This window comes from Leopardus geoffroyi, chromosome X, assembly GCF_018350155.1.
Source record: "Leopardus geoffroyi isolate Oge1 chromosome X, O.geoffroyi_Oge1_pat1.0, whole genome shotgun sequence".
Lineage (NCBI taxonomy): Eukaryota > Metazoa > Chordata > Mammalia > Carnivora > Felidae > Leopardus > Leopardus geoffroyi.
The window spans coordinates 99,727,949-99,750,643 of record NC_059343.1 but is presented as its reverse complement, the minus strand read 5'-3'; the positions used below and the strand labels follow the sequence as shown (position 1 = coordinate 99,750,643).

The window sequence follows — 22,695 nt, the reverse complement described above, 5'->3', positions numbered from 1 at the left end:
TCTGTGTCTCCCTCTGTCTCTCTGCCCCTCCCCTGCTCATGCTCTGTTTATCTCTCTTTCTCAAAAAGTAAATAAATAAACATTAAATTTTTTTAATGGATGAATAAACTTTTTTAAATAAATTGATGTAAAAATATTAAAATAGTAAGAATTTGAGGGTTGCCTGGGTGGCTCAATCAATTAACTGACTCTTGACTTCAGCTCAGGTCATGAATTCATGGTTCATGAGTTCAAGCCTCACATGGGGCTCGTGCTGGCTGTAGGAGCCTGCTTGGGATTCTCTCTCCCCTCCCACCCCTCACCCATTCACACATGCTCTTTTTCAAAATGAAAAAAAATAAAAAAAAACTTTTAAAAAAGTTCAGAATTTGATGTAAGTAATCGAGAAATCCCTACCCCATTTTTCTCCTTAAACAAGTATGTGTTTAATCTTGCAGGCTGTGGAAAATCTCTGTTCCTACAAGATTTCTGCAAACTTGTACAAACAGCTGAGACAGATTTGTGAAGATCACATCAAAGCACAAATTCATCAGTTCAGAGAATATCCTTTTAAAAACCAAAAATACTGTTTTTTTACCTTTGACCTCTTTTCCTATCCCTCAACTATTTAACCCAACTTGAAGTGGAATGCCTGTGTTTTATAGATTTGTTGTTAATTTCATTTCTAGAGAAAGAAGAAACAAGTTTTTGACTTTTCAGCTTTAATTAGGTTCCAAATTTACATTGTAGTATAAGTTTACTCTTGTCCTAACAAATTTCCATTTTAAGAAAAAATAATCTGAGGGAAATCGTAAACAACACAATGCTCACTTATATGTTAGACTTGTTCTAAAAGGTATTTTTTTAGTGGGATCTAAAACTTTTTTTACAGTTTAATAGCATTTTGTTCTATAATAAGACATAATGTGCTCTTCTATTGCTTATTACTTGTACTAAGCACTTAAAAATATCCTTGACATATTTCATGGATTCATTGGATAGTGTTCTTTTTCTAAAGAAGATTGATAGATGCTGGCAAAACCACTGCAGACAAATGGTAAGCTGGAAAAATATTGTAGTTAAATACATTTTTTCAAATACATGGATGTTTTAAAAGCTTTGCAATGTTTGGGGGATAGCCTCAGTATCTGCTCTTGTTCTGAATTGAAAACAGATTTTGTTTGAGTTTTCTACTTTAAAACTGCTAGTTATAGGAAGACCATAAGTTTAGAATGATTTGCACCTTAGGATCATTTTTATTTTTGTCATGCGTAAACTAAAAGTATTTATATGACTAAAAAAAAGTAACATTTTTGTCTGTTAGTCTTGATGGATATCTCACCCACCTACTTGATTACCTGTGAAGGTGCCTGATGCATTTCAGTTTATTCAGATCAGAACTTTTTCCTTTTCCCTAATCGTATTTATTTTATACCTTTTAATCGCAAATTAAAAATCTTAAAAATCCCTGTACCCAAAACCCACACATGTAATTTAAGGCAGTTTCACTCTGAATGGGCACTGTTACTGAAGAAGAATTGCATGTGTGTCTCCTTGATTCTGTTTTTATTTTTGGTTACTTCTCAAGTTGCAGAGAAGTCATAGGACCATTCTAAGTGTCCCTTTTCTAGAAATTACAACAAGGATTAAGACAATAGAATAGTTTAACAAAAATGGCATGGGCATATTCTCAGGTAGATTTCTTTATCTGTGTGTTTGATTCTAGTAGTTTATGTATAAAAGTGAACCCTGCAATTTTATTCTTATCAAGAGCAAATATTTCAGCTTAACAAAATATAAAAATTGGTTTTCTTTTTCATTGGCAGATCATGATTAGAAGCATTTTTTTGTTTCTGGATAGAACTTACGTTCTTCAGAATTCAATGCTACCCTCGATTTGGTAAGAATGCCAGAAAAAATTACGAAAAGATTTGTTACAAATGATAGTTAAATCTTAATTACACTAATGGAAAGAGAGTAAGTGATTCTGTGAACATTCTCCTAAAAATTCACATTTGGCTTCTAGACTTGTATTTATAGCAGTTTTACCTTCTTAATTAGTTTTGCCTATGTTGGAGATAGCTCGCGTTCCTTGAGCATACGATACTTTATAAAGTTTTTTTGTTAGCCAAGGGATTAAAGTTTGCTCTGGACTATCTTATGAGTGTGCATTATTTTGTTGCTTATCAAGAGTTTGCTCATTATCTTTTAACATTGTTATGGAAAATTCCATATATGAAAATAGAATAGTATAACGAGCTCTTTCCCCCACCATGTGCCTAGTATCTGCCTGCAGTAATTATCTGGAGAGTTTACTGATTTTTGAGTACTGAAGCCAGATTACAAATGACCAATTAGCCTTCATTACCAGTACAGTGAAAACCATTTTATATCTTTGAACTAATTTTGTCTCTTGATTTGACCAAGGAAGAAATCCACCAAAGGAAATAATACAACCAAACTTAGTTACGGAGGAAGACAGGAATTTAGCTTCAATTCTCATTAAAGGCAATGATTTTCCTGTATACTTTAATTCTAATAATGTTATGTAAAATTAAATGTGTGGATTTTATCTTTTCACAATTGCTGCTTCAAATCTGGGGCCCTCATTAACATGTGGTGAGAAGTTAAGCAGGTTTCTCTAGAAGTGGTATTGTTGTCAATTAATTATATATGTTTTTTATTTTAGGGACATGGGACTAGAGTTATTTAGGGCTCATATTATAAGTGATCAGAAAGTCCAGAACAAGACAATTGATGGCATTCTTCTCTTGATTGAGAGGGAAAGGAATGGTGAAGCAATTGATAGAAGTTTACTCCGAAGCCTTTTGAGCATGCTGTCTGACTTGCAAGTAAGTTAACTTACTTCACTTACAGAGCTGATTGCTATTCCTAGTTTGATGTTTGAAAACCAGATTCATGGTGCTATTCACATAGAGGACATTTAATAAGTATTGAATAAATGAACTCGTTTGTTTTGATTCCCCCCCACCCCCAGATTTATCAGGATTCTTTTGAACAACGGTTTTTGGAAGAAACTAACCGGCTCTATGCAGCTGAAGGCCAAAAATTAATGCAGGAAAGAGAGGTACTTAAAAATCATGATTAATAAATCCACTGTGTCTCATAATAGACCTTACTTTATAGAGCATAAGCTGCCTTTTGTATTTATCTTCTGAACATTGTGACGCTTTTCTCTCACTTAGGTTCTCCTTTCTTTTCTCTCTCCTTAAAGGCCAGAATTCTGGATCGTAAACTACCTATAATTTTACATGTTTCAGTCCTGTCATTCAGGGCTGTCCCCAGGGTATTTTGGATTTGACATTTTCTGAATGATTTATGGGGAGGAAAACAATAATATGAAAAACTGTCTTTGTAGGTTCCTGAATATCTTCATCATGTTAACAAACGTCTAGAAGAAGAAGCAGACAGACTTATTACTTACTTAGATCAGACCACCCAGTAAGTATTATATGCTCAGTCTAATAGACTTTAACCAGTGTTGTTGAATCACTTAAGGCACTAAGCATCCCCAAACCTGTTAGTACCCATTTTCAGGTGTGATTTGAGATTTTTAACAATTGTTTTCTTAATGTAAACTTCAAGTTATTTTTCTCTAGTTAATTAGATTTAATCAAGGGTTGTCTGCATGTGTTAAGGATGTAATTTAAAAATAGTATTAGAGAGGTGCCTGGCTGGCTCAGTTGGTAGAGCATTCAACTCTTGATCTCAGGGTCATAAGTTTCAAGCCCCACATTGGACGTAGAACTTATTTTTTTTTTTTAATGAAAAAAATACTAGGCTGATTAAAATTCAGTAGGTATGGGGCATATGGGTGGCTCCATTGGTTAAGCTTCCAACTTAAGCTCAGGTCATGATTTCATGGTTGGTGAATTCAAGCCCCGCGTCGGACTCTCTGCTGTCAGTGGGCTCTCTGCTGTCGGCGCAGAGCCTGCTTGGGATCCTCTGTCCCTACCCCTCTCTGCCGCTCACGTGCGCATGCTCTGTCTCGCTCTCTCTCTGTCAAACATAAACTTTAAAAAAATCAGTAGGTGTTTGGAGGAGAAACTGTTTCTGTGCTTTCCTAAATATTAACCACCCAGGAGTTCCTGTAAACAGCATAGATAACTACCTTCCTAATAAAAGCAGAGAAACTTGGAAAAAGCCAGCCACGGCAAGACCATGGAAATACTTATTTAGTGATGTAAATCAAATTCTGAAATAATGCACTTTTTCTTCTTGCATAAGTAGAGTGCCTCTGAGCACCAATAAATTTAAATGTAGGATAGGAATATTAAAATTATCATAAAATAAGCTATATGTGATTTTTTCCACCCAAAGAAAGGTTTTAAATTTTCAGGAAAGTCCATTGGCGGTAATTCTAAACTTTTTCTTTCTTATAGGAAGTCATTAATTGCTACTGTAGAAAAACAACTTCTAGGTGAACACTTAACAGCAATTCTTCAGAAAGGTAATTGACAATTTATAAATAAAGAGATTACATTTTAAATGGTAGAAGCAGACAAGTAAAAAATTTTTAAGGATTACCCTTTTAAAAGCTTGATGCTGTGTGGCTGCTTTTCTGAGGATGGACAAAACCCCTTTTCCCTATTCATCATTGTAAACTTGCAGGAGGTGCTTCTTGCCTTAATTTAAAGATACAGGAACTGAGGAGGCGCCTGGGTAGCTTAGTCAATTAAGCAGCTGACCTCCGCTCAGGTCATGATCTCACAACTCACGAGCTCATGGGTTCCAGCCCTGTGTTGGGCTCTGTGCTGCAGCTCAGGCCCTGGAGCCTGCTTTGGATTCTGTGCTCTCCACCACTCCCCAACTCACGCTTGCTCTCTCTGTCTCTCTCAAAAATAAATAAACATTAAAAAACATTAAAAAAAGATACAGGAATTGAGAATGAGAGGGGTCCACTAACACCAGCAAAAAAAAAAAAAAAAAAAAAAAAAAAAAAACCGTGGGAATTCTTGACTTAATTTGTAAGACTATGGTAAGATTCCTTTTTACACTCAGGTGTTTTTATTCATAACATATAAAACCAAGCACTTCTAATCCCAGGTGATCTTGAGGGTATACCCTGAATTTTGTTTTGACAGTGCCAGAAATACACAAAAGTCTTACCTTTCTCTCCAACCACCTTTTGTATAAAATGGATATGTTTTAGAACTTCAAAGCAGTTACATATTATTTCATTCTGAAAATCAAATACAGAACCTCATTTAAACTTGGCCTATTAGGGGCGCCTGGGTAGCTTAGTTGGTTAAGCATCCAACTTCGGCTCAGGTCAAGATACCATGGTCTGGGAGTTCGAGCCCCGTGTTGGGCTCTGTGCTGACAGCTTAGAGCCTGGAGCTGGCTTCAGATTCTGTGTCTCCCTTTCTCTCTCTGTCCTCCCCTGCTCGCATTCTGTCTCTCTCTCTTTCAAAAATAAATAAACATTAAAAAAACACTTAAGCTTGGCCTATTAATGCATGGTTTTTAAAACACCACAGACTGTATCCAGTACTCTGAAAAATATGTATACTAATTAGTGCCAGATATAATATGGCTTCCACACACATGTGCGTGTTATTTATAACGTATATTTAAGTAAATCACTTACTACAAATTGGTTTATACCTCTGATCTATGCTAAATGGAACAAACTGTTGCATAATTATTTTTGTTTTTATATAGACTAAAGCTCCCTGTATTTAGTTTTCATTTGGAAAGGTGATTTATCTATTTGGATTGACTAGAAAACAAGTGTCCGTTAAAATTCATAGACTAGTAATAGTTTAGACCACTATTACATTAATAATTTAACTTAATTTTCATTAAAATGTCTGACATTTTTGGTAACTATTTTTAATGCCAAAATATTTGAAATTCCAGGTTTAAATAATCTCCTTGATGAAAACCGAATTCAAGATTTATCTCTCCTGTATCAGCTCTTTAGTAGAGTTCGAGGTGGAGTTCAGGTTCTCTTGCAACAGTGGATTGAATACATTAAGGTATTAACAATTAACCTATGTTTTTTTCAGCTATTATAATCGATGCAGAATGCATATCAGCAAGTATTTCTTGTTAGATCCAATTTTTTTTAAGTAATGGGAGTTTTGAAGGCGGTAAACCTGAGAATGATAGCTGTGTAACAGATCAGCAATAAAAGTTATCTTCCTGATGTCTGATATGATTTCTAGCTTCAGTACTTAGAATAGTGAATGTGGGGAGTGGGGGCAGGCAAGAGGATTTTTGTTTGGATCCAAAATTTCTTTCCTTTCTTCAATTTTACACTGAAGCTAGATTGCTATTTTTTAAAAAAATTCAAACCTGATTTTAAAAGCAGGAACAAAAGCCCAGAGACTTACAATAATACTCCATTATGATACCATATACCCAGTAAGTCATTTCTTATTTTGTGACTGTAGATGAATTGTATCAGTCTGCATGTTTTATCACTTTAGTTTTTTCTTTTCCTGACCTCAAAAACAGCTTTACTTTAATATTTTGATATTTAAAAATGTGTGTACCTACTTAAAATATGATTTGTGGATTGTTTTCATCAGATAATTCTGCTAAAAAGTGGTCATTTTTATTTTTAGGCATTTGGCAGCACTATTGTAATTAATCCTGAAAAAGATAAAACCATGGTTCAAGAATTACTGGATTTTAAAGATAAGGTTGACCATATAATTGATATTTGTTTTCTGAAAAATGAAAAATTCATCAATGCCATGAAAGAAGCATTTGAGACATTCATTAACAAAAGACCAAACAAACCTGCTGAACTTATAGGTATTTTCCAGCATTTTTTTTCTGGCTGTTTAATGTTCTTTTATTCATAAAATTTCAATTAATTTGAAACTTTGACAAGGTTGTAGTTGATTCAACACCTCATTTATTTGGGGTTGATTAGGTGGCAGTTTCTAAGAACCTTATTCTAAGGAATAAGTCCTTCGAGGTAAAGAACATAAGTCACATGTCAAACATGATGTTCTGTCTTGGTAAGATCGTACATTGGACCCTATTTACTTTTATTTACACTAAGCTTGATATCTGTTTTTTAAGCCTGTAGCAATTTAGAGGTGGGACAGGGTGCTACTTCTAGAGGCCCACACTTAGGGCTACAATACAGTCTAGCAAGAAATTATAGTTGCTAGTGAGAAAGGAAAATGTCCAGGACAGGGGCACCTGGGCGGCTCAGTTGGTTAACATCCAGCTCTTGATTTTGGTTCAGGTCATGATCTCATGCTTCCTGAAATTGAGCCCTGTGTCAGGATCTGTGCTGACAGTGTGGAGCTTGCTTGAGATGCTCTCTATCCCTCTCTCTCTGCCCCTACCCCATTCATGCGGGCACTCTCTCTCAAACTTAGAAAAAACGCCCAGGACAAAAATAATCTGGTCATCTGGGTCCATTTAGTGTAAGGATATGATATATGGCAGTGTTTCTCAGGTTTTCCTACCAAACTACCCTTTAGTGTCAGGAGAGGTACTCTCTGAAGGTTTAGGGTCCTCTGCCAAAGGGATGAAATTTCGTTGATCTACTATTTACCTTTAAATTTTTTGGCAGATTTTGCCTTTTACTCTGTGTCTGGTTTGTTTTCATAAGTAGCGTTTAAGATTGCTTGACATCAGTATAAAATGGACACTCAGAAGATGTGCCAGGTCTTTCAGTGGCTTTTTTTGGAGATGTAATTGCCATATGTTCTATTAGTTTCACATGTACAGCATAGTGATTCAACATTTGTATGCATTGTGAAATGGTCACCACGATAAGCCTAGTTACCATCTGTCCCCTTATGAAGTCAATACAATATTTATGGACATTATTTATATTCCCATGACTTATTTTATAACTGAATTTGTGTTTCTTTATCCCCTTTACTCATTTTGACACCCCCAACCGCCCTTCCTCTGGCAACCACCAACCTGTTCTCGTATTTGAGTCTGAATTTTGTTTTGTTTTTTAGATTCCACATATAAGTGAAATCCCATGGTATGTGTCTTATTTCTGTGTCTTAATTTCACTTAGTGTACAACCCTCAAGATCTGTTATGCAAATGGCAAGAGTTCATTCATTTTTATGGCTGAATAGTATTCCATCACACACACACACACACTCGCTCTCGCTTGCTCTCTTTCTCAACCTTCTGTATCCATTTATCCATTGATAGGATATTTAGATTGTTTCCCTATCTTGGCTGTTGTAAATATGCTGCAATGAACATAGGGGTACATGAATGTTTTTGAATTAGTGTGTTCATTTTCTTCATGGTGGAATTGTTGGATCATATGGTAGCTCTATTAATTTTTTGAGGAACCTCCATAATATTTTCCATGGTGGCTGCACCGGTTTACATTCCCACCAATAATGCCCGAGGTTACCTTTTCTCCAAATCCTCACCAACACATTTTTTTGTCTTTTTGATACTAGCTATTCTGACAGATATAAGGTGATATCCCATTATGATTTTGATTTGCATTTCCCTGATGATTAGTGATATTGAGCATCTTTTCATGTGCTTTTTGGCCATCTGTATGTCTTTGGAAAAATATCTATGTAGGTCCTCTGCCAATTTTTTAATTGGATTTTTTTTTGTTAACTGGGTTGTAGGAGTTCTTTATCTATTTTGGATATTAACCCCTTGTTGGAAATTGGTTTTTCTGTATGGTGTAAATCATGGTCCAGTTTCATTCTTTTGCATGTGGCTGTCCAGTTTTCCTAATACCATTTATTAAAGAGACTGTCCTTTTTTCCCATTGTATGTCCTTGCCGCCTTCATGGATTAATTGACCACATAAGCATGGGTTCATTTCTGGGCTATTTATTCTATCCCATTGATATGTGTGTTTGTTTTTATGTCCACATGATACTGTTTTGATTAGGGATTCTTTTGGTTTGTTTTTTAAATATGGAACGCTTCATGAATTTACGTGCCATACTTGGGCCATGCTGATCTCTGTATCCTTCTGATTTTAGTATATGTGCTGCTGAAGTGAGCATTGATTACTGTAGTTTTTTTTAATGTTTATTTTTTAAAAGAGAGCATGTACGGGCATATGCGTGTGGTGGAGGGGCAGAGGGAGACAGAATCCAAAGCAGGTTGTGCACTGACAGCTGGATGTGGGGCTCAAACTCATGAGCCGTGAGATCATGACCTGAGCTGAAGTTGGTTGCTTAACTGAGCCACCCAGGCGCCCCTGATTAATGGTTTTGCAGTATAGTTTAAAATCAGGAAGCATGATGATACCCGTGGCTTTGTTGTTCTTTCTCTAGATTAGCTATTTGAGATCTTTAGTGGTTCCATACAAATTTTTAAATTTATTTGTTCTAGTTCTGTGAAAAATGCCATTGGAATTTTGGTAGGGATTTCATTGAGTCTGTAGATTACTTTGGGTAGTATGGATGTTTTAACAATAGTAATTCTTCCAGTCCATGAGCACAATATATTTTTCCATTTATTTGTATCATCTTCAGTTTCTTTCATCAGTATCTTACAGTTTTCCACATACAGGTCTTTCACCTCTTTGGTTAAATTTATTTTTAGGTATTTTATTCTTTTTGTTACAGTTGTAAATGGGATTGTTTTCTTGAGTTCTCTTTCTGATAGTTTAGTATTAGTGTATGGAAACACTAGACTTTTCTATATTTTGTGTCCTGCAACTTTACTGAATTCATTTGTTTTAATAGCTTTGTGGTGGAGTCTTCAGGGTTTTCTGTATACAGTGTCATGTACAGACAGTGACCATTTTACTTCTTCCTTTCCACTTGTATGCCTTTTATTTATTTTCCTTGCCTAATTGCTGTGACCAGACTTCCAATATGATGTTGAATGAGACTGGGAATAGTGGGCATCTTTGTCTTGTTCCTGATCTCAGAGGAAAAGCTTTCAGCATTCACTGTTGGGTATGATACTAGCTCTGGGTATGTCCTATATGGCCTTTATTTTGTTGAAGTACATCCCCCTACACCCACTTAGTTGAGAGTTTCTATTGTAAATGGCTATTGAATTTTGTCAAATGCTTTTTCTACATCTAATGATGATCATATTATTTCTCCTTTCATTTTGTTAATGTGGGTGTATCATGTTGATTGGTTTGTGGATGTTGAACCGTCCTTTCATCCCTGAAATAAATCCCACTTGATCACTGTGTATGATCCTTTCAGTGTATTGGGTTTTTTTTTATTTTAACAGTTTTTATTTTTTTAATGTTTATTTTTTGAGAGAGTGCAAGTGGGGGAGGGACGGAGAGAGAGAGAGACAGAATCTGAAGCGGGCTTCAGGCTTTGAGCTGTCAGCACAGAGCCCGACATGGGGCTCAAACTCACAAACCGTGAGATCATGACCTGAGCCGAAGTCGAGACTCTTAACTGACTGAGCCATCCAGGCACCCTTCAGTGTATTGTTGAATTCAGTTAACACATGCAAGCTCATCTACCTGTACTAGTGAGCTATGTGGAAAGTGCAATGATGATTCTAGCACCTTGATCTTCAGGGAGTATATTACCTGTATCTCTTTGCCCCCAGATCAGCAAACCTATCTTCCACGTATAGTCTAGGTGCTTTTCAAAAGGCTGTTTTTTCATTGGGTCTTGAGGTGAGCCAGGCTACAAGGGAGCCCTCCAAGAGGGGAATCCCCATTTCCTAGAGTACTTTGGGATCCCTGGAAATCACGTCTGTTGGTTATTTATAATGTTTTAAAATGTTTATTTTTGAAAGAGAGACAAAGCACAAGCGGGGGAGGGGTAGAGGGAGAGAGAGACAGGATCTGAAGCAGGCTCTAGGCTCTGAGCCGTCAGCACAGATCCCAACGTGTGGCTCGAAGCCACAAACCGTGAGATCATGACCTGAGCTGAAGTCAGTCGCTTAACCCAACTGAGCCACCCAGGTGCCACAAAATCTGTTGGTTTTTTAAGTCAGGTGTTCCCGGGGCTCATCTCTCTGCTGCAAATCACTGAGGCCAGGGTGCCCGAAGTAAGGCACCAATCCCTTGTTCCTCCAAGAGAAGCACGTGACTGGTGAAATCTTTCCCTATTGTGTGTTACAATATCGTGTCTCTGCCTCTCCTACCCATCTTGCTGTGATCCTTTTATCCTTTGTTGTAGAGAGCAGTTCATCCAGTTTTCAGATGTTTTTCAAAACAAAATGCTCCATGGAGCTGTAGCTGGGGTCTGTTCATGGGAGGAAGTGAGTTTAGGCTGTTATGCTGCCATCTTGGACCCCCCCTCCCCACCGTCAATGGTTTTGATGACTCCAGCATGGTACTGTATACACTACCTCCCCCAGGATACATATACCCCATTTTACTAACCATCAGGATAGTGGAAAGTACATGAGATATGGAGCCAGAAAACTTGGGTTTGAGTTCAGGCTCTGGTATTTATTAGCTCTGTGATGTTGAATAAGTCACCTGATGTCCCTGACTTTGGAGACTTTAGAAATGCATGTATATCTCTGAAGCATTGAAAAATTCAGTGTACCATACTCCTATTTGGGTGTATATAGTGCCTAGTATCTTACGGATACTAATGATCACTAAACAAACTTTCCCCCCATTTTAGCTAAGTATGTAGATTCAAAGCTTCGCGCAGGCAACAAAGAAGCTACAGATGAAGAACTTGAAAAAATGTTGGATAAAATTATGATCATATTTAGATTTATCTATGGTAAGTGTTTTTGCCTTAAAATTTATCTTTTAGAACAGAGCACTCAACCTGGAGGGAGTATTTATTTGGGAGTTAGATATTTAAATTTGTATTAGATTTGTTGCATTTAATTCATTGGGGTACTTGTGGAATATTACTTAATTGCCTTGTGCTTTGACTTTTCCACTTATTAAGAGCCTTGATTTTTGCTACTTTTTTTAATCTGTTAATGCCAAAGCCACCAGTTGACTAAAACTTTTTTAAAGAAAAGTTAATGTAGTCTTCTTTACAGCAAAGAACATTTGAAATGTCCAGCATAAATATGTACCTCTAATGTCTGTTGCATTTAACGAACTTGGGTAAAATGTATAAATTTAAATAACCTGGAGTAATGGTATGATTTATTAAGCACTTGGGAGCAATTGTGTCAGAACTTTTTACTGGAAACTTAGCTGTATTTTATTTTTTTAACATAGGTAAGGATGTTTTTGAGGCCTTCTATAAGAAAGATTTAGCCAAGCGCCTGTTAGTTGGGAAAAGTGCATCTGTAGATGCTGAAAAATCAATGTTGTCCAAACTTAAACATGGTATGATTGTCATTCTTTCTATTCCTTTTCTTTGATTTCTGAGGGACAATGTTACCTTAATTTTTATTTAATTACTTGCCTCTTTCGTTAATCATTATTCAGATGATGAAAATGTAAATTGAGTTAAGTTTATGAGGTTTCCATCCTATTGTACATATCCAAAGCGGTTGCAGTTTTTTAGAAAATAAAGCATTGTTCTTGTTTTTATTATTTGTATAAATATTTTCCATTTATCTTATGCCTAAATAGTAGATAAGGTTACTACAGGATTAAAGAGTTTGGCTCTGAATTAGTGGGGCATACACTTTGGGGTAAGGATTTTTTCATTCTTATGAACAGTTACAGATCATATTTCATGCTAAAATACATTTTACATTTCATGTTTTCAATTTTCAATTGTTTGTTTTCACCACTTTAAAATATTATAAATGTATAAACATCTTTAATAGAATGTGGAGCTGCTTTCACCAGCAAACTTGAAGGAATGTTTAAAGACATGGAACTTTCTAAAGACATCATGATTCAGTTCAAACAGGTAAAAGTGAGTTAAACTCTTACTTAATTTCTCAAACTTAAGTGTATTTAGTTATTTCCTTTCTGTGGTTTGCACTGAAGAGGATAAATAGGAACCTACATTTGTTGTAAATACATCATAGCAGCTTAGATGATGTTCACATTAGAGAAATCACCAATGGAATATATTTGACCTACTTCAGAATTTATTCCCAGTATACACCCAGGGTAACACAAAAGCAAATAAAATGCATCGAACTGAAGTCGGGACAAGAAAAACTGTAGCTAGATCGTGAGAATGGGGCTTTCTCTAACATCCAGTCACTGTTAGTGATTTATATGTTCAAAGCTCGCAATGGGGAGAGAGGAGATTCAATAAAATGGTTGTAAAAGGCCTTTGGAGCCATTGGGAATGAAAAGCTTAGATCCACGGTTTTGTAGATGTTGGTTAAGATGATTTTGAAACATTTAAGAGCATAGGTAATAGTGATAGCAAATTAAATTTTCCTCTCAGGGTTTTTGTAATGGCTTCTTTACCACTATATTGCTATGGTGGGAAATGATAGTGGACAACGCAAGAGAAAGAGCAGCAGGATCACATTCCCATAGTAGTGGCAGAATAGGGTTTATTTGTTTTGCTCTTTCCCCTTCCTCTTCCTTCACCACTTCAGGTTACCCCCTGCAAGCAGGCAGTGGAGCACGTGAAAAACTGGATACTTGGGCTGGCTGGTGGGGTGAGGAATGGGGGTTGCTACAAGTTGTTCAGGTCACATTAGGCGTCTCCAAAGGTGGGGACTGCAGGTGGTAGGGGGAAAAGAATGGACATGAGATTCTACCTATAACAGCCTAGCCATGAGTGAGAGATTATTGAAGTCGATAATGCCTCTAATGAGGTCACATGATCCTTGTGTGCCTTTGTAATAAAATGTTAGCTAATGCATTTGATAGAGGCTTCGTTTATAGTCCTTTTATAACAGTTCCCTTTTATTTTAAAGATGGTCAGTGTTGGCATGTAATTTTATAATGGGGAACTTCTTGAATGGGCTATTATTATGACATGAAATGTATGCACTTTTTTAAAGACCTCATTGTGTGTGTTGATCTTATTGTAGTATATGCAAAACCAGAATGTACCTGGGAATATTGAATTAACTGTGAATATCCTGACAATGGGTTATTGGCCAACATATGTGCCTATGGAAGTCCACTTACCACCAGAGGTAAGAGTTGCTGTTCAGGACTTGTGTTATAAGCACAGAAATACATAATGCTTCTATTTTGTTTGTCATTGAAAAATAGATACTTTTTAAAGGTTTGTGTCAGCATGCCAACACCAAATGCCAACTATTTTAATATTTTGCTCTTCCTTTTATTATTCTTGTACTTAAATCGTTAGAGCATAGTTAATGATGTCAAGTTTCTGGGTCCAGAGCCAATTTTCATGACTCTTTTTTCAGTTTTCCAGATTGCACCCATCTTTCTGCCCAGCTCTCAAAAATTCTTGCCCATATATCACCTGGGGGTTGGATTGCTGAGTCAATGGGCTTGAGTAAATCCATCCTAAATTCTGGGGAAATGTCTTAACTCAGGACTGAAGCTTAGAAGCGGGGTTAAAGCTAGAGATAGATATTGAGAATCCTTCATGGAGATGATCATGGAAGCCAAGGGGGTCGAGATCTCCCTCATTAAGAGGAAAAGAATGTAGAAATAGAAAAAAATAGGGCTGAGACAGAACATTGGAAAAGGTTCACATCTGGCAGGTGGTAGGAAGAGGAAGGAAACCAACAAAAAAGCAGTCATGAGGTAAAGGAAGCAGCATGATATGGAGGCACAAAGCCACCGGAGGGCAATGTTGCAAAAGAGGGGGTGTTTATTTATTTTTTTTATTTTTTTCAACGTTTATTTATTTTTGGGACAGAGAGAGACAGAGCATGAACGGGGGAGGGGCAGAGAGAGAGGGGGAGACAGAATCGGAAACAGGCTCCAGGCTCTGAGCCGTCAGCCCAGAGCCTGACGCGGGGCTCGAACTCACGGACCGCAAGATCGTGACCTGGCTGAAGTCGGACGCTTAACCGACTGCGCCACCCAGGAGCCCCAAAATGTTGCAGAGAGATCGAAGCATATAAAGGCTGATGAATGCTATTAGATTTGGTAGTTAGCAGATCATTACTTTACATCAAAGTGATCAGTGGACCTACCAGGTATAAAAACTGATACTAAAAGCTTCCAGAAATTATTATACATGAGGTGAATAGAAAGAATGGTGAAAGCGATACTGGATACAGAGCTTAAATAAAGCTGTATTTTATTTACTGTAGATGGTAAAACTTCAGGAGATTTTCAAGACATTTTACCTAGGCAAACATAGCGGCAGGAAACTTCAGTGGCAGTCAACCCTAGGACACTGTGTGCTAAAGGCAGAATTTAAAGAGGTAAGTAGATGTTCCCATAACTTAGTGTTCATCTTCATTTTTGTTGTTGAGGTCATCCTTTTTTCTCCTTTAAACACTTTTTATTTGAGTATAGTTGACACATGATGTTACATTAGTTTCAGGTGTACAACATAGTGATTTAACTTCTCTATACGTTATACTATGCTCACCACAGAGGTCATTCCTTTAACTTGACGATTTGTTTTACAAGTTTATCCTAAATATATAACAGTGACTGCTTTGTGTATATTATTAAGAATGTGGTCTTCATGGTTGAATTGGCTCTGCTGCAAAACCACAAACAGTAACCCTTTTGTTGCCATCCTTTCCCCACCTGTGGAGACAGGATTCCCATTTCCACTTCTTGACAGGAACCTTCTTGTTTCTGGGAGCTAGGGAATAGAGTGGATGTAAAGGAGAATAGTTCCCGTATCTAATTTCAAAAAATTCCTGCAACTTTTCATGACTAATTTGAATCTAACAAGTTGAAAATGCATTTGAAATAGTGATTTCTTGCTGCTTGTGAAAAAAATCTGTAGTGATGCAATAAGGCCAAGTTATTAATGTTTGTTTTTTTTTGAGAGATAGGGACAGAGTGCGAGCAGGGGAAGGGGAGAGAGAGGGAGACACAGAATGTGAAACAGGCTTCAGGCTCTGAGCTGTCAGTACACAGCCTGACGTGGGGCTCAAACTGGGGAATGGTGAGACCGTGACCTAGACCGAAGTTAGATGTTTAACTGACTGAGCCACCCAGGCAATAAGGCCAAGTTATTAATTTTCATTACTTTGTTGTTCTGTTTTAATTACAAGACATTTTTAAAAAGACCCATAGAAAGGTCACCCAATCCTTCTTTTCTATTTCAGGTAGGATCACACCTAAACCCTACACTGAACGTACGGCTTTTCTGTATAATGTTAATCCACGTTTCTAAATCCACTGAAGGAAAAATGCTTTTCCTGTTAAAGATTATTGATGATTTGATTAATTTTCATGTGTTTTTTAAAAAATGATGGCTAAACTCTGCTGTTTCTCCAACAGGGTAAAAAAGAACTCCAGGTCTCTCTCTTTCAAACCCTGGTGCTGCTAATGTTTAATGAGGGAGAGGAGTTCAGTTTAGAAGAGATCAAGCAGGCTACCGGAATAGGTTTGTGTTGAGTCAATCAATTAGCAAGCATTATTCAGTGTCTGCTGTGTGCATTCCACTAAGGTTAAGAGCTCTGGGGGGATACAAAGGAATAATCCCTCTTAGCACTCATAATCATGGGGAAAGGGAAAAATGACATTTGTAATAATTTCACAGCCAATAAGTATCAATCTGTGGGGCTGACTAGGACTGTGTTAAGAGTTTAGTGAAGCAAGAAACGTCTGTGGGCTGGCATAATTGGGAAATCCTTCATGAAGGAGGTGATATTTGAGGTGGCCTTCAAGTTTTAGTTAGGGAGGTGGCATATGCTGCCAGGGGAGATAGTGTGAGAAAAGTCTTGGTAAGAATGAGCACAGTGTGGGCAGGATTCATGAAGAATGTAACTGCAGCATCGAATAGTGAGATAAGGGTAGGTAAGATGAATAGAGCCTGATCATGGAGAGCCTTGAAGATCTAGCAAATGAAACCTGCATTGTAGGGTCTCAAGTATGAGACATCATGAAAGTGGCTTATTTACACAACTTACCTGGAATCAATAGACAATAGGGCAGCTTGGAGGATGAAGAGATGCCAGTCCAGAAACTAGTCAGGGTAATTCAGGCTTAAACCAATAAGGGGCTTTGATTTGAATGAGGCCAACGAGAATGGAGAAGAGGCATCTATCTCTAAGGAAGCAGCTACTAGGTACATGAAGGAAAAAGGAGAAGGACAGTTAAAAGATGATGCCAGGGTTTCTCACCAGAGTGGATTGGTAGTTTCAGGACTAACAATTAGAATATACAGTTTTATGGGGAAGATTATGAATAAAATTTTAGACATATTGGAGTTGATGATAGTTAAACAGCCAAGTGGAGGTGTCTTTTGAATGTGGGACTAGAAGGAAGTGAGATGTCATTTCTGAAGATTTGGTAGTTATTCACATGGAATAATTGGAGCCTTTAGAGAACCACAGGAAAAAGGCCATTGGATAGGGCAAAGAGGAAGACCTTGACCTTGGGGAAAAAAGGAAACAGTTTTAATCGAGGGATGGGGTAGAAGCTAGATTGAGATGAACGTAGCTGTTTATGTTGATGAGCTAGTAACAAATAATCCACTATTTCTTCTTCAGAGGATGGAGAATTAAGGAGAACACTGCAGTCATTGGCCTGTGGCAAAGCTAGAGTTCTGGCAAAAAATCCAAAGGGCAAAGATATTGAAGATGGTGACAAGTTCATTTGTAATGATGATTTCAAACACAAACTTTTCAGGATAAAGATCAATCAAATCCAGATGAAAGAAACGGTATCTCTTTTGCATTCTCCTTGTCCTGATGCACTGGAATTACATGTATTCATAATAAAAATGTATAAAGAAGGTTTCATACCTGTACTATTGGCACTAACGTTTTCTGTGCTTATATTTAGCTCAGTATATTTCAGTACTTGATCTTGCAGTTTTTTGGGGTGGGGGGGAAGTACACACAACTGGGCCTGATACTCAAGATAGTTCTGTATTCTGCTTTTTTTGCTTAACATTAAGTCTTTAGAATATTCTATGCCCTTAAATATCTTCATAAAATGTCAATTGGCTACACAGTGTTCTTTTACATGGCCATTATAATTTATTCAACCAATGCCTGCTGGACGATTAAATTCTTAATTTCTTAGTGCTGTAAACAAAACTGCCGGAAATATCTTTGTACTTTAATCTCTCTGAGACTTTATGATAAATTCATGGAGGTACGTATTTTTTGGGTTAAAGAGTATGAACAGTTTAAGAATCTTAAAACTGATGTTGTATTGTGTTCTAGAAAGACTGGACTAATTTATACTCTTGTCTAGCAACAAGAATGCCTGTCTTACTGGTGCCCTCACCAGCAGCACTAAAGATTGTTTTACTTTTTTTTTTTTTTTTCAATGTTTATTTATTTTTGGGACAGAGAGAGACAGAGCATGAACGGGGGAGGGGCAGAGAGAGAGGGAGACACAGAATCGGAAACAGGCTCCAGGCTCTGAGCCATCAGCCCAGAGCCCGACGCGGGGCTCGAACTCACGGACCGCGAGATCGTGACCTGGCTGAAGTCGGACGCTTAACCGACTGCGCCACCCAGGCGCCCCAGATTGTTTTACTTTTTAAATCTGCACCAATTTGCTGGGTGAAAACTCTGGATGATTTAGTTAGTATTTCTTTGATTAACAGTGAAGTTTTTGTTTCTGCTATTTGAATTTGTAAGGGACTTGTATTGTGGAAACAAACAACTGCGGCATTTCCTGACATCATTTGGTTTCAGTTCCAAAGGTTTAATGCAGTACATGAGGAAAAATTTTAATGTGAGACAGAGGGCAGTATCTCAGACAAGTTCCTGTTTTATTAAAACACATTCACATCAAAGGTGTCATATTCCCTTAGAAGATTACTGTGTCCTTTTACAGCATTTATGCTGTGTCAGAAAGAAATGGGCTGCAAGAAGCCCAAACTCTTAGGTGCTAAAGATGAACATTTTTGCCTTAGCATTAAAATTGATAAACTGACTCATAAACAACCTAAATTTCTGGTGGTTTTGAACACTATAATAACTTAACACTGCATTTCTGATTTATGTATTATAAAATAATTTTTAAAAAGTTTGATTCCAGTTAGTACTATGCTTTAAGTCAGAGATCAGAGTCCATCACTTCTACGGAAAAGCTAATGTCATACAGAAATCTGGTCAATAACCCCTTATGACACATTAACCAATATTGGCATTACTTCATTGGTACAGGACAATATAATTAGGACAGAAAGGTATTGTTTTTACTGTCATCGTCTGTATTTATAAGCATTCTGTAAATAATTAAATATATTTAAATCATTAATTTACAGTATGTCATGGCCCTAAAATTTTCAGTTTGTGTAAGCAAATTTCACTTCAGGTGTAGTTCCTAAGTTTGAAAAAATTTTGTTGTTAGGTTGAAGAACAAGCAAGCACTACAGAAAGAGTATTTCAGGACAGACAGTACCAAATTGATGCTGCAATTGTTCGAATCATGAAGATGAGAAAGACGCTTAGCCACAATCTTCTTGTTTCAGAAGTGTACAACCAGTTGAAATTTCCAGTAAAGGTAGGTACTTGTATATTTTTGTATTGAGCTTGTTACATAAAAAGAACATGTTAGATTTTCAGACACGAATCTTTTCTTTTAAGTTTATTTATTTTGAGAGAGGGAGAGAAAATCCCAAGCAGACTCCGCACTGTCAGTGTGGAGCCCAGCGTGGGGCTCAAACTAACAGAGATCGTGACCTGAGCTGAAACCCAAGAGTTGGACACTTAACCAACTGAGCCACCTAGGCGTCCCCAGACATGAATCTTAAAAACATAGATTGATTTCTACTGCTCATATATCTGTGATTCCCCCCCACAAAAAAAACCCTTTGTTATCATATGTGGATAGCTGTGACAACAGGGAAAACTATAAGAGCTCTTCTTATACCTGAAAGTTTAGCTGCTAAATGCAAAATTTTCAGGTTCATTCACATTATTTCTTTTGATCTTGTTTTATTTTTGTTTATATTTTCTTTTTGAACTACTTTGATATTTTGACAGATTTGGTTATTTTCAGTTATATCTTGTTTTATTTAGCTTATGTAAGTGTCCATTAAAAACTATTGAGACGGGTTCCTGGGCGGCTCAGTCAGTTGAGTGCCTGGCTTCAGTTCAAGTCATGATCTCACTGTTCATGAGTTCAAGCCTCGCATTGGGCTCTGTGCTAACAGTGGGGAGCATACTTGAGATTCTCTCTCCCTCTTGTCTGCCCCTTCCCACCTCAAAATTAATAAACTTTAAAGAAAAAATTCTATACAGATAACTAGCCATCATTAGGCATCTTTTTGAAAAGTTTAGCAGTTCTGGCAACCTGAAATTGGTCATTAAATGGACATGTTCCAGTGTAGATGTTCAATATTAAAGAGGCTTAGACAATGTGGTGTTTTACTGGCCTATTTTTCAATTTTTTTTTTTTTTGAGAAGATTTCCAAACCTTTGTTATGATAAAGACTTCATAGAGTTTGGATAAACTCTTGACTCTTGAGGTTCTCATGACCTTTAGGCTTAGGTAAATCACTTCGTCTTGTTTTGTAAAATGGGGATAATCTATTTAAATCGTAGGTTTAGGGGCGCCTGGGTGGCTCAGTCGGTTGGGCGTCCGACTTCGGCTCAGGTCAGGATCTCGTGGTCCATGAGTTCGAGCCCCACGTTGGGCTCTGTGCTGACCACTCAGAGCCTGGAGCCTGTTTCGGGTTCTGTGTCTCCCTCTCTCTCTGACCCTCCCCCATTCATGCTCTGTCTCTCTCTGTCTCAAAAATAAATAAATGTTAAAAAAAAATTAAGAAAAAATAAATTGTAGGTTTATTGTGAGGCTTAAATGAGGTATGATATATGTACAAAACTTATTAGCTTTGGGCCTGGCATGTAGTAAGTGCTCATTAGCAATTAATGCTAATAAGACAGGCTTTCTCTCTTCTCCAAATCTAATACTGCCTTCTCGTTATCACACTCTTACCCATATGCTCTGCCTTACAACCATTTCACCTCCAGCCAAAGAGATCACTGGTGCTACAGCAATTAAAGGATTTCTGTAATACTGTTTTTTAGCTTCCCCATCAGACCACTTTCCTTCTTCAGCCTTCTCAAGTGGCCATTTTATGCAATCTGAAAAACTCTATTAGCAAGATTACATTTTTTTTAATAGGCTAGATACAAAAAGACAATGAGATTTTGTCATCCAAGAGCGAAGAATGCAAACATGAGAACAAGTTATAAGCTTTCTTGATTTTTCAACCATAGGTAGAGTTCAGATATCCAAATTGTTTATAGTAGATAACAGGTAAATCTTAAACCTGAAATACAGAGACCTGAATAATGAAATGGTAATTCACTTATCAGACCATTTGTTGTAGTATTTTTGTAAATAGTGTTTTCTGCAGCACATTTTTTAAGTATTAATTTATAAAAATACAACCTGACTTTGAGAACTACCTTTTGCCCAAATTTAAGGTCTACTTAGTCTTTTCAGACTCTCTTAGCAAAACTAAATAGCATTCTGGTTTCCTAAACTGTAATGTATTCCTCCTGTGAAGTTACGATAAGTTAGTCTTTTGTATTTGTGCAGAGAATAGCTGGTTCTTTTTTTTTAAATGTTTTATTTATTTAGAGAGAATGCAAGCAGGGGAGGGGCAGAGAAGGGAGAGAGAATCCCAAACCCGTGCTGACAGTGCAGAGCCTGATGCAGGGCTTGAACTCATGAACCGTGAAATCATGACCTGAGCCAAAATCAAGAGTTGGACACTTAACCAATTGAGCCACCCAGGCTCCCTGAAAATAGCTGGTTCTTAAAAGACTTCCTTTGGGTTGCCTGGGTAGCTCAGTCTGACTCCAGCTCAGGTCATGATCTCATAGTTTTTGGGCCCCGTGTCGGGCTCTGTGCTAACAGTTCAGAGCCTGGATCCTGCTTCAGATTCTGTGTTTCCCTTTCTGTCTCTGCCCCTCCCCCACTCGTGTTCTAGCTCTCTTTCTCAAAAAATTAAACATAAACATTAAAAAAAATTTTAAAGCTATCTTTAAAATAGAAAAGTAGCAGTATTGTATAATGATACGACAAGATGTGACAGTATATGTATAGTATAAAAACATTTCTTAATCTGGTTTTATTTTCTTATATTTTTTCTCTTTAAAAAAGTAAGGAGATAAAATACATTAAATTAGTCAGCCAAAAAAAATTTTTAATGGGGTGTTGGTACATGGGCTTGAGCCAATGATGATGAGGTTTGCACTGAAAATTTGCCTTCTTTTACAGCCTGCTGATCTTAAGAAGAGAATAGAATCCTTAATTGATCGGGATTACATGGAAAGAGATAAAGAAAATCCAAACCAATACAATTATATTGCATAAACATTGGCCTCTGAGTATTTGGTATCATATACAGTAGCAGTGGATAAACTAACCTGTTGATCCTATATTATTTGACTTCTTTTATACTACCAATGACCAAATGAAGCAGTGTAATGGAAATAGTTGAGTCGACTTTTTCAGTGGTTAACATGCCCATTTAAAGAGTTAATACTTAACCTTTAAGAAGAATGTTGTTGAACTCTTTGCATGTTATTTAGTATGATGTGCAGAAAATTCTTAAGAAAGTACCTGGTCTTCATGATTCCTCTTTGGAACTGGGGAAGAGGTCCCTAAGGCTATTAAAAAAAAAGACGGGGGGGTTCTTATACACCATTAATTATGAAGCAAAAGGTTTATTTGCTTAAAATGTCATTTAAAGATACTTAAACTGCATGCAAACTTTATTTACTGTACAGAGTTCTGGATGTATTTATCAAATAGAAAAACCACCCTGGACTTGGTTGTTCACATGTTTTGTGATTTCCCTTGAAA

At 37.0% G+C, this 22,695-nt stretch overlaps 1 protein-coding gene and 1 pseudogene across 6 annotated transcripts in view; one reads left to right on the top strand and one right to left on the bottom strand.

The window, feature by feature from the left end:
* CUL4B (cullin 4B) overlaps positions 1-22,204 on the top strand; it is a 41,091-nt gene extending 18,887 nt beyond the window's left edge. For 3 of the 6 annotated variants that reach the window (XM_045470587.1, XM_045470589.1, XM_045470590.1), the window contains exons 4-21: positions 438-541; positions 967-1,036; positions 1,806-1,879; positions 2,669-2,831; positions 2,978-3,067; positions 3,359-3,441; positions 4,383-4,450; positions 5,863-5,981; positions 6,573-6,765; positions 11,534-11,638; positions 12,094-12,204; positions 12,654-12,745; positions 13,830-13,937; positions 15,036-15,149; positions 16,189-16,294; positions 17,403-17,575; positions 19,225-19,377; positions 22,108-22,204. In XM_045470587.1, coding sequence (XP_045326543.1) covers positions 438-541; positions 967-1,036; positions 1,806-1,879; positions 2,669-2,831; positions 2,978-3,067; positions 3,359-3,441; positions 4,383-4,450; positions 5,863-5,981; positions 6,573-6,765; positions 11,534-11,638; positions 12,094-12,204; positions 12,654-12,745; positions 13,830-13,937; positions 15,036-15,149; positions 16,189-16,294; positions 17,403-17,575; positions 19,225-19,377; positions 22,108-22,203 — 2,022 coding nt within the window. In that variant the 3' untranslated portion in view covers position 22,204. The remainder of the gene's footprint in view (positions 1-437; positions 542-966; positions 1,037-1,805; positions 1,880-2,668; positions 2,832-2,977; positions 3,068-3,358; positions 3,442-4,382; positions 4,451-5,862; positions 5,982-6,572; positions 6,766-11,533; positions 11,639-12,093; positions 12,205-12,653; positions 12,746-13,829; positions 13,938-15,035; positions 15,150-16,188; positions 16,295-17,402; positions 17,576-19,224; positions 19,378-22,107) is intronic. The other 3 variants (XM_045470588.1, XM_045470591.1, XM_045470592.1) reach the window with 1 other exon arrangement.
* Positions 8,877-8,974, bottom strand: LOC123595535 (annotated as a pseudogene).
* Positions 22,205-22,695: the final 491 nt, after the last annotated feature.